This window comes from Vanrija pseudolonga, chromosome 1, assembly GCF_020906515.1.
Source record: "Vanrija pseudolonga chromosome 1, complete sequence".
NCBI classification, from domain to species: domain Eukaryota; kingdom Fungi; phylum Basidiomycota; class Tremellomycetes; order Trichosporonales; family Trichosporonaceae; genus Vanrija; species Vanrija pseudolonga.
In genome coordinates this window covers 3,392,805-3,403,857 of record NC_085849.1, presented here as the reverse complement: position 1 = coordinate 3,403,857, position 11,053 = coordinate 3,392,805, and the positions used below count along the sequence as shown (strand labels likewise).

The 11,053-nt window shown below is 63.7% G+C and overlaps 2 protein-coding genes across 2 annotated transcripts; both read right to left on the bottom strand.

The window, feature by feature from the left end:
• Positions 1-924: 924 nt before the first annotated feature.
• Positions 925-2,162, bottom strand: ARB_02741 (GPI-anchored CFEM domain protein). The gene is made up of 2 exons (XM_062767770.1): positions 1,953-2,162; positions 925-1,703 (listed from the first exon to the last, which is right to left on the bottom strand). The coding sequence occupies exons 1-2, from the start codon at positions 2,009-2,011 to the stop codon at positions 1,124-1,126; spliced, it is 639 nt and encodes a 212-aa protein (XP_062623754.1). The 5' UTR covers positions 2,012-2,162; the 3' UTR covers positions 925-1,123.
• Positions 2,163-4,650: 2,488 nt separating this feature from the next.
• On the bottom strand, positions 4,651-10,899 carry heatr5b (HEAT repeat-containing protein 5B; the record flags this gene model as incomplete). Its single annotated transcript, XM_062767769.1, has 2 exons — positions 10,373-10,899; positions 4,651-10,332 (listed from the first exon to the last, which is right to left on the bottom strand). Exons 1-2 carry the CDS (start codon positions 10,808-10,810, stop codon positions 4,651-4,653), a joined length of 6,120 nt encoding a protein of 2,039 aa, XP_062623753.1. The 5' UTR covers positions 10,811-10,899.
• Between the last annotated feature and the right edge of the window lie 154 nt (positions 10,900-11,053).

Here is an 11,053-nt window from a genome sequence, read left to right as displayed (position 1 = left end):
GGGCGACAAGGCACAATGGCACAGCTGCTACATGCCGGGGTGGTGGCCGCGGTGGCCGCGCGCGCTAGTCGTCTCGCCGTGTCTCGCTTCGTCTCGGTCAGCCGCGGGCGTCCTGGCGTTGTGCGGCTGCCGCTGTGCTGGCGCTGGCGCTGGCGCTGTGCTTGCGTGCTTGCTTGCCGAGTAGGCTGGGCCAGCTGGAACCAACGACGCCGGCTGGCTGGCGCCAGGCCCCCGCTGCTGTGCTTCTGCTGTGCTAGCCTCGCCCTCGCCTCGCCCCCACCTCCTCAGGGAGTCAGTTATGCTTGCTTCGCCATCGCTGCATCATCTCGGGCTGCGATATGCAGGAGATAGATTCGATAAGATAAGCAAGTGATACCTATGTTGTTGTTTGTTGTGGATGACGGTAGATCGAGCAGACAAACCGTCTGTGCTCTCCCCCACCAACCAACACCCACCCACCCACCCAAACCCCACCCCACGCCCCCCCACCCCACCCCACCCACACCACCTCCCCACACCGCTGATCCCCCGCGTATGCGCGTGCGTGCACTTCTTCCTGCCAAGCAACCGCCATGGCGCCGCACCCACTCCTGCCTGCCTTGTCTGCGCTGCTTCTCCTCGGTCGCTACTTGCTACTTGCTCGCCCGCGCCGAGAGCTCCTTTGCATATCCGCCTCCTCGGCTGACTGACTGCCGCACGCGTGACGCCGCGAGAACGGAGGGACCGACCGACGCGGCCAGATCAGATCGATCCGCCGCGCCGCGCCCACGCACCCACCGCCCGCCCACACGCCCACTTGCCCGCCGCGTAAACTCTGCCTTCTTCCTTGTTCCCACACAATGCGCAGCACATCTTGGCGCTCTCAATCTCCATTGTGTGCACGTTTTCTCTCGCTGGCCCCTCTGCCCTCCCCCGCGGGCCCACTGCTGCGCTACGTCTGCATCATACTAACAAGGAACGACGTTGGTACGACGCTGTACTAGAATGTGTGATTGTGGGGTCTGTATCAAACTGGAATGATCGTGGAGAGTAGCGGACAGTGTCGTGCGCGACTGCAAGAATACGAACATGGAATTAGGCAGCGACACTAGACCGACTACTACTGAAGTCCAAGTCGGCCCGCTTAGAAGAGGGCGGCGGCGAGGAGACCAGCGGCGACGAGGGCACCGCCGGCAACGGTGTTGCGGCCAGCCGACGAGGGCTTGGAGGCCGAAGGCGAGGCAACAGCCGACGAGACGGAGTGCGAAGCCGAAGCGCCCGAGGCCGAAGCGCCCGAAGCGGAGGCGGAGTGCGAGGCCGAGGCACCCGAAGCCGAGGCGTGCGAGGCAGAGGCGGAGGCGACGGCGCCCGAGACGGAGGCAGAGGCAGAGGCGACGGCCTCCGAAACCGAGGTCGAGGCAGAGGCAACGGCCTCCGAGACGGAGGCGGAGGCGCCCGAGGCGTCAGCCGAAGGAGCGGCGGACTCGGTAGCCGAGGGGGCGGCGCTGCCGCCGCTGCCGCTGGCACCCGAGCAGAGCTGGCCCTGGAGGGCGAGGGCGGCCGCGACCTGGTCGGGGCAGTTCGAGGCAATGCAGGGGGCGACGGCGGCGGTGAGGCCAGTGGCGGCGCAGATGCACGAAACGTCGGTGAGGGCCGAGCAGCCAAGGCCGGGGAGGGCGTTGGTGATGCAGGTGACGATGCACTGGTTGATGGTCGAGGGGTCACTGGGTAAGGGTTAGCAGTGGATCTCAGGGGCTGAATGCGGGGCGGCAATGACATCGACGGGGTTGGTGCAAGCGAGAGCGAGTGTTTGGGTGATTGGGTCGCCGGCGGTGCGAAGCGCGCGGCGATGCGGCGAGTCGCCGAGGCGAGTGACTTTGTGAAGGGGAGGGGGGGGGGGGGGGGGTTGGACTACTCGTCGCTCTCTCGTCGAGGACAACAACCAGCCCACACGACGACGACCAAACACTCACACCTGGGCGTTGACACCAACAGCGGCGACGGCGAGGGCGGCGAGGGCAGCGAACTTCATTGTGGTGATGTGTGGGGTTTTTGGGTTTTAGCTGGGTGACAAGCTGGAGCGCAGAAAACGAAGGTTAAAGGAGGATGAGAGGAAAGGCTGTTTGGGGGGAGCGAGTGACGGGGGATTATATAGCTGTGAGTTGCGGTGGGTGGGATGGGTGGTGTGGGTGTGGGTTGTGTAGTGTGTGTGGGCCCGTGTGGGTTAGCAGGTACCGGCCCGCCGGCTACGCTCGACTGGCTGGGCTGGCTGATCCCAGGGGCCAACTGTCAGTCAGTCTGTTGCCTGCCTGCCTGCCCATGCGCGCCACTCGACGCCACGCACGGCACACGGCCAGAGCAAAGGGTCTCGAGGAGAAAAAAAAAAGTCTGAGCCCTGCGTCGACTGGACGAATGCCGAATGACAGACCCGCCGTTATCCGACGCGCGCGACGACGGCGACGACGCACGCCGCGTTAAGCAAGCAGCAGCTCTCCTCGCTTGCTCTCAGGTCCCACTCCTCAATGCCTCGTCTCAGGTTTATCCCCTCTCTCTCTCCTCCCTTTGAGTCCCCTTGAAGTGTACCCCCTTTCACATTTGCTGCCTTTTTGCCTCACTTTTTGCTTTTTTGCTTTGGTTTTTTTTTTGCCGACCGACCGTCCTCTGCCGCCGCTGCTGCCGCAACATCCCGACCCTGCGTCCCGGGTGCCCTTACTCTGCTGACTGACCTCTTACCCCGCAAGCACCACAGCCCACCCACCCAGCGTGGTAACAACAGTGCATCACACCATGCCGTAAGGCCATGACACGCACTCACACATATCCATAATCACAGATGACAGGTACCGAGGGGGGGGAGGGAGGTGGAAGGCGCTGGCACGATGCTTGCTTCTTGCTCGCTCGCCCGCCTGCTCGCTGCACTGCTCGTCCTCGCATCTCTCGGGACGCTGCTGCATTGGCTGGCTGGCTTGCTGGCGGCGCGCCGCACCCCTCCGCACCGGGGCGGGGCGCACGCACGACGGCGGCGCCCACTCGCTAGCCTAGCCGCAAACATGGCGCTGGGTCACCGGCGGTGACGCAGCCACCTGCGTGCGTCCACCGCACGGTACCGCACCAACCAACCAGGCAGGTTGCAGCTTGTTATACCGGATCGAGATTCGCTCCTGACCGAGGCTTTCCTTCTCGTGCGGTTCTCCGCGCGCGCGCGCGCGGCAGGCGCTCGTGCACGTCCGCACGGTCACGACGGCTAGGCGACCCGGAAATCCGTACAGGTCTGGCCTGGCCCAACAGCGTCCTGCATCGACCCGCCAATCCGGGGTACAGGAGCGAGTGAGTGCCGTGGCGGGCGCCATGCTTGCCTGCCTGCACCACCCAACTCCTCCCTGTGCTCCTGACGCACCGGCCCCTGTATCCACCTAATTTAGGCGGGCGGCACCTCTTGGCCACGACGACGACGGCCACTTGCATTCGACGCATTTCAGCTGCAAGAGGTAGTTGGACAACACAGGAAGGAGTGACGCAGTGGACGTGCCTGAGCAAATAGGTGAAGGGGACGAGATGGGGCGTACGTTTGGCGCGCGTGGCGGCACTGTGGGCAGTCAAGGCATGCGTGCGTGCGCGCGGCTAGCGGCTCGGCGCGTCCTCGTCCTCGTCGTTGTCCGCGCGATTGCAAAGTAGCTGCTGCCAGGGACGGGCGCAACACGAATTATTGCCAGTTTGGAGTTTCAACCGGCAGCCGCCGGCGTCGTGCGTGACGCTGACAGGCAACAGGCAGCACAGTCTGTGCACGATAACCACGCGCTGGAGCGCGGACAGCGCCGCGCCCCGCCCGTGCGCCGCCCATGATAGGTGGGACGATGGATCAAATCCGAACTTCACGGCCGTGGCGTCCCAGCGGCTGAGGTCAGGCTGCTGATTACCGACGATGCCGCGAGGCCCCGACAAAGCCAAGAGCAAGTGTGCGCGTGGGCACATGTCCCACGCACGCACGCACGCACTCGCCGAGAGCAGCCGAGCCGAGGGCCCGTGGAGGCGGTGCACTGCGCAGCGGCGATAGCGAGCAACCGAGGTAATGTGTGTGGCATGATCGGGCCGAGGCAACCAGCAAGAGCAAGAAAGCAACCTCACGCCCAAGCCCACCGGGCATTGAGCGGCCCATGTCATCATCTCCCACCCCCCACGCCGCCGTAATAACCATAACTCAACTGCGACCTCCGCAGCAGCACGGCCAAGACTCTTGGCCCCGCACACGCTCCTTGTTCTCTCATGTAGCCAGTTGGCATGTTGCTGCGAGATATGGCACAGCGGTGCAGCCCGTGGCCTCTCTACGCCCGATGATGCCCCAGTGACATCACATCACCCGCTTGTGCTCCGCTCGCTGCTCGTCGGTGCGCGATTGCCACCTCCCGTGTTGTTGGAGCCACCTCACACAGCTCCACGAACAAGCAAGCACCCCCGAATCGTCGCGTGCGTCATCATCCGTCCGTCCCCATGACGGCCGGCCCTCTTGGCCCCACCGTGCTCCTCGCGCCACGCGAGTCGCCCCACTGCTCCGCGCGTATCTCGCTCGCAAGGTCCGCCCGCACCAGCTCTAATCTTTCATGCACACATGCTCTATCTTCACACGGCCACCGCGTGGCCCACGCCCACACCCTACAGATCAGATCCACTCCTCTATCCAAAGCTCCTAAGCTCAATGCCCTTGCGTTCTGGCGCTGTCTGCGCCGAGGCCTTGGCCCCATTGCCGCCAATCGCTTCCCTAATCGCCTTCTCCAGCTGTGCGCGCTCGCCCTCAGGCATGGCCTGCGTCGCGTCCTTGAACGCCTTGGGGGACGATTGCGCGAGGGCAAGAAGCGTTCCGGTTGCGAGCGTGTGCAATGCCGACGGTGCGGCTGACGATTCAGCTGATGCCGGGTCGAGCAGCAGGCCCAGAGTCGGCAGCAAGATGCCATAGCCGCGAGGCTTGATATCCTCGGGCAGGCCGTTACTCCAGCCCACCAGGCCACGGATAGCCTCCTTGAGACCGTCCAGCGATGGCGCGGGCCCGTCGCCCCCACCACTGGTAGCCGACGCATACGCGACCACCGTGTCGGCAACGTAGCCGATGAGCGGGGTGAGCACGCACATGGCGGCATGCTGCAGGACCGGGGATGGCCGAGGCGGATTCGATGGCAACGGTCGCAACGACGCGAGCAAGATGCTTGACGCGCAGTGAATGGCCGTCAGGCCCAGCTCAGGAGGCTCAGCCGCTGACCCCATGTATCGTCCTAGATCAATCGCCGCCTGCTCGATCACAACCTTGCTAACGCGCACTGATGGCGGCAGCGTCGTGAGGATGAGGGTGAGCGCGAGGAGGTTGTTCTTGATCTTGATGCTCGCCGCGGGGTTGACTCGCGTCCTCACGTCGTCAATGTTCTTCAGGCACGCGCTCAGCAAGCCATGAACGACGCGGTCGCTCGTCGCCGTGATGGCCGGCACCTGACCGGCAAAGGTCTGGTCCAGAACGAGCTTGAGAGACGGCAGGCACGACCCAGCCAGGTCGGCATTCGGTGTCTCGTCGCGAAGCAGGTCGGTGAAGAGATGGATTGCGACGGCAGACAAGTCGGCCCGCTGGCCGAGGTCCATGACGTCGACGACGCGCGAGTAGGCCACGAAACCCGACTTGATAAATGCCGCCCGGTCCGCGGTCGACTCGGACGGGGAGAATGTCGACGGCGAGTTGGGCGACGGGATCGTCTGTCTCAACACAAACGTAATGACGGCCAGCGCGCGACGGATCTGCGCGGCGTCGACACCCACGGTGCCCTTGCGACTGACGGCAAAGTTGGCCACGAGGTCCACCATGTCGCCCTTGACAGTTGCGCCCTCGCTCATGGCGATGCGGTAGCAGATGGTGATCATCTCGTCGAAGAATGCGCCGTCAAACACGGTCGTGCCCGAGAGCTGCGGGTGGACGAGGCTGCTCATCGCTCGCAGGGCAATGCCTGCCATGACGGGGTCGCTGCCCATCGCGCGGGTTAGCGTCTCGAATGCCAGGCCGTAGAGAATGTAGAAGGTGGAGGCCGGCTCGAGGCGAATGGCGGGAGCCGTCTCGGCCTTGGGCTGGACGTCCGAGGTGAAGGTCTGGCCGTCGACGGCACCGATCACGAAGGGGTCCTTGGCGGCGAGGCCGATGGCAACGGCGTGGAGCAGCTTGGGGACAGCGGCCTCGTAGTATGGCAAGAGGACGTCGCGGCCGAGCCCCGAGCTGAAGTCGAGCCCGGCACCCGCTCCCATCTCCGGGTCGGTGCGCAGCTGGGCGTAGTCGCGCAGTGCTCCAACCCAGAAGGGGCCCAGGAGGTAGCGGTACGGCTTGATCACCTCGATGAGGTACGGCTGCTTTGTCGACGCAATCTGGAGCTCCGCCCAGGCGGCGAGGATCGAAATCTTGAGCATAACAGCCGCGCTGGTCGACAGGTCCTGCACCTCGCCAAGTGACACCATCTCGCCACTCTTGATCTGTGTGAGCGCGCCCGTCAGGAGCTTGAGGATACGGCCCATACGCGACACCTCCTTGACGACGCCCGAGCCGACGAACACGGCGCACACCTGGATAGCCGAGGCGAGGACTGCTGGCGTCGAGTCGGCGCTGAACGACGGTGTGAGTGCCGCGGCGATGGGCGCCTGGTGCTGCTCCAACAGCAGCGATCCCTCAAAGTCTGGGTCTGGCGAAGCGGCGAAACGCTCAATGACGTCGCGAAGGACCGTCAAACCAGCAAGGCGTACACCCTCGACCAGCGCCGCTGAGGCCGAGAAGGCCATGCGGATGAGGTCGGCCACACGGGAGAAGAGGAGGGCACGCGAGTTGAGGCCGAGCTGGCGAGCGAGGACAGGGTTAAAGTTCTCAGGCTTGTCGCCCTCCGCCACGGCGATGATCACATTGTGGATGCACTCCAGGGCGAACAGCTGGGTTCGCCAGCGCGAGCTCAGAGCCGAAGTCTGGTTGGCAGTGCCGGCGCCGAGAGACTCGGCCTCGTCGTCAATAAACGCCGGTTGAGTGCCCTTCTTGGGTGCCGCTGCCTTGGCAGCCGCAGCAGCCGTACGCGTCATGATACGCTGACACAGGTCGATCCAACCCGACGGCAGAGAGGCAGCCGTCTGCTTCAGCCAGCTTGTGATCACCGCCTTGACACCCTCGATGGTCGGGTCGTTGTCGAGCAGGCCAAAGAGCTCTTCGACGAGCTGGTTGCCACCGACGCGGGACATGAGGACGGCATCGCGCTGCACAATCTGGTACAGCGCTGTGATAGCCGCCACCTTGAGCGGGCGACGGGTGGAGGCGAGGTATGCGCGGAAGTCGGACACAAGCTTGGGGATATCGACCTCGTTGGGGGCGAACATGAGGATCTGCTGCACGCACTTGATGGCCTCCACCTCGAGGCCTTCGTCCGTTTCCTCGCGGAACTCGTGGACGAGGAGGAAGACGAGGGAGCGCACCTTGCCTGGCTCTTGAAGCTCGGGCCCAAGCACGCCGATGAGTGCGTGCAGGAGGCGGCAGATCACCTGGTACGCCGGGAGGTCGCCACGTAAGTTGACACTGCCAAGCGAGCCGCCATCAGGCTCGTGCGTCTCAAGGAGGTAGATGTTGGCAATCATGCCCAGCGTCGTTTGCACGTAAGGCGAGTAGGACAGGTTCGCGGCGTTGACGATCTGGACGAGAGAAGCGAGCGCGTAGAAGTGAACCACTGGATGAGGGTCCGTAGCCAGCGACATGAGGATGTTGACAATCGTCTTGAGGATGGGGCCGCCCGAGAGGCCTCCAACACTGCTGTAGATGGAGCCGAATGCAACTGCGCATCCTGCGCGGCTGTCGGGGACACGGTTGTTGACCACCTGGTCGACAAGCCACTGCACCTGCGACGACAGGTATGCGCTGCCAGCGAGGCTGCTGATCTGGCCCATAGCCTGAGCGGCGGCGCCACGGATGCTGGGGTTCGCGTCCAGCACCGCGTCCTGGAGGAGCGACTTGATGAGGTCGCTGACCTGTGGGCTGCCGAGGGTACGACGGCTCTTTACACCGGCCGACTCTGCCGAGATGAGGGAGCGGCGTAGCGCCTCCATCGTATTGGCGACAACAGCCTGTCTGCGGCCTGGGTTCCTCTCAAGCTTGGACGAGCGTACGTGAGAGCTGAGGGTAGCGAGGGACTGGACCTGGCCCTCTAGATTCTGGTGAGCGAACAGCGCCGAGAATAGCTCAACACCGGCGTCGATGACGGCCGTCTGGGCCGGAGCAGGCTTGGGGATGTCGGAGAGGGGTTGGGCACCAAACAGTTCGACATAGTCGTACTCCAAGGATCCTGGGATGGGGTAAGACAGCTGGCCCTCGATAGCCATCTCAATCTTGTCACGGTTGAGGAAGACGTCCTCTTCGCTGGCACCGCGCTCGCGCTCTCTGGCACTCATAAGGCTTGTAACGCCGAAGGCATAACCATCGGTCGACTGCCAAACATTGGTGAACTGTCCTGCCTGAGCAGCAATAGCAGCCTGGGCAGCTGATCCAGAATAGTTCTCGGGGTCGGCAAAGACGGTGACGGCCGCCTGGAGGAGCGCGGGCTGCATAGACTCTGTGGCAGACGAAGCGCCGAGCCCAGTGAAGCACTGGAGCACACGACGGCGGAGGTTGGCCTCACGGTCGACCAGCGACGGCCTCATGGAGAAGATGGGCGGGGCGTTCGGATTGTTGGCCTGCTCTCTCAGGAGCTCAGAGTACGCTGTGGCAAAGCCGTTGACGAAGTTGAGCGAGTTGGTGAACAAGGTAGCCAGACGACGAGCAACGTCAATGTTGACCAGCGTCTGGTTGTGGCGGAGGAAGTTGAGGACGGCGGTGAGAGCGCACTCGCGGACGAGCAGCAAGAAGTTCCACTCGGCCTCGCCACGGTCACCGACAACGGCGTCCTTGCTGCTGGGCTTGGGGAGTGCATTACGCCAAAGAACGAGCAGCTGGGGGAGGTGGAGCTTGACAAAGCCAGGACCAAGGCTCATGAGTGCGGCGATGAGGTACCATGCGACCTGAACCTCAACCGTGGCGATGGCAACATCGTGGTCTCCCGCCTTCTTCAGCAGCGACACGGCAAGGTCGAAGACCTTGGATGGGACGTCGCTCGAGACGTAGAGAGGGCGGGACTGGCTGACGGAGATGAGCGCAGCGAGGGCGAATGTGCGGCCGATAATGCGGTCCCGTAGGTCCTTTGGTGCTGTCGGGGTGGAGAGGAGCCCCAGGTCCTTGTTGACATCGGTCACCAGTCCGCCGAGAAGCCGGGGCAGCTGGGTTGGGTTGGTGGTCGTGAACTGGCGGAGGGCATACGAGGTTGCCAGACGAACAGAGTACGACTCGTGTGACAGGAGTCGGACCAGGGGCTCGCCGAGCAGCTCGAGAATTTGAGCAGGAGCATTGCCAAGCTGTGCCAGAAGACCAGAGACCTCGCGCAGGGCGATGACCAGGGCGAGCTTGTGCGGGTTTCGCTGGCCTGCCAGTGGCTGAAGGTTCCAGGCTCGAAGGTACGTGTTGGCCCACTCTCTAATAGCCATGACCTGTCCCGCTTCGGAGAGCATACTCTGCCCGATGAGGTCGCGCAGGAGGATACCAGCCGCCTCGCGGCTCGCGAGGACCTCGAAGCGCGTGCTGTGCGACCGGGGCGGCAGGACAATCTCGTCAATGATGTGCCTCACAATCTCGGCGTAGTGGGCCTCGACGTAGCTCGAGCCCAGCTGCGTGAAAAGCGTGGCGTAGACATCGATGATGGCGTTCCTCAGCTTGCGCGGGGCGTTGGGACGGGTGTAGTGGGACGAGAGATGCTTGAGCATCTGCTCGGTAGTGTAGAGCGCCTTGGCCTTGTCCTCTGGCGCCGAGGTGATGATCTGCGGGTCATTGTCCTGCTCCTCCGAGTCACGCTTCGGCGCAGCCTTCTTGGGCTCGGGGGCTGGTGCTCCAGAGCCGGGAACTTGCGTAGCGGCAAGGAAGTGGGCAACGAGGCGACTCAGCTGTCGGCGCGTGATGTAGTCTGCAGTCTCGAGGCTCTTGAGTGCCAGCGGCGAGATGCTTTCCAGCGTCGCCTGGAGCGGGAGAACAGGGGAGTAGAGGTGCAGCGAGACAAATGTGTCAGCACATGCTCTCTGGATAGGCAGAGCCTTGTCTTGCAGGCCTGATCGGAGGTTCTTGAGCAGGTCCTTGACCAGTGCGTCGGGAAGCGCGCGGCCAGCAGAGTAGAGCGATTTCGAGAAGGCGTAGACTGCATGGCTTCTCAGAATGATCGAGAGGTTCGAGTTGCGCAGCACCTTGATTGACGAGGTGCAAATCTCGGCCATGAACGACATCATCTGGGGTGTGAGCTGGGTCGTCCTGGCGCCGTCAACTCACGTTCCCTCCGTGCTCTTTTATGACCTCTCCGATGGTGTACCAGCTCGCGACGCGCTGGACATTCTCGGCAGCGCTCATGTTCTTGTTTCCGCCATCGGAGACGCCCTTCAACAGCGCCTGGATAAGGTCGAACAGGGCCCTGCTCTCGACCTTCTTGTGCAGCTTGACCACGACACGAGCGACGAGATGGCGGATAGGCCGGCCAGGCTTGGGCAGCGCAGTCTGCGGCGTCGTCGGACCGGGAACAAGCAGCTTGAGCACGATCGAGTGAATCGGCGTGACGGCCGCCTGGATCTCCTCGACTGGGAGCGTGTCGAGCGCCTGGTCGGCCTGCCGGAGCCACGAGAGGATGGACAGGTCCGAGCCCTCGCCAGTGAAGCGGCCCGAGTCGACAACGAGCACGCTCGCTGCTGCGGGGGCGGACTCGGCGGACGACATGGCTGCGGCGGCTGAGGGGCGGGGCTGTCGTGCAAGAGTAGAAGGCCCAGTAGGAGTGGAGAAGCGCGACTGTGTTTGAGTGAATGAGATGGAGGAGGAGAGGGGGGACGATGTCGAGGCCGACCAGGAATGTCGCGGGTAGTGGTGGTGGTGGTGACGCGTGGCTGCCGCCGCCCTGAACGAGTTTGCGGTGGAGGAAGACGAGGAAGGTACCAGGAAGACACCGCCAGACATGTTGGCACA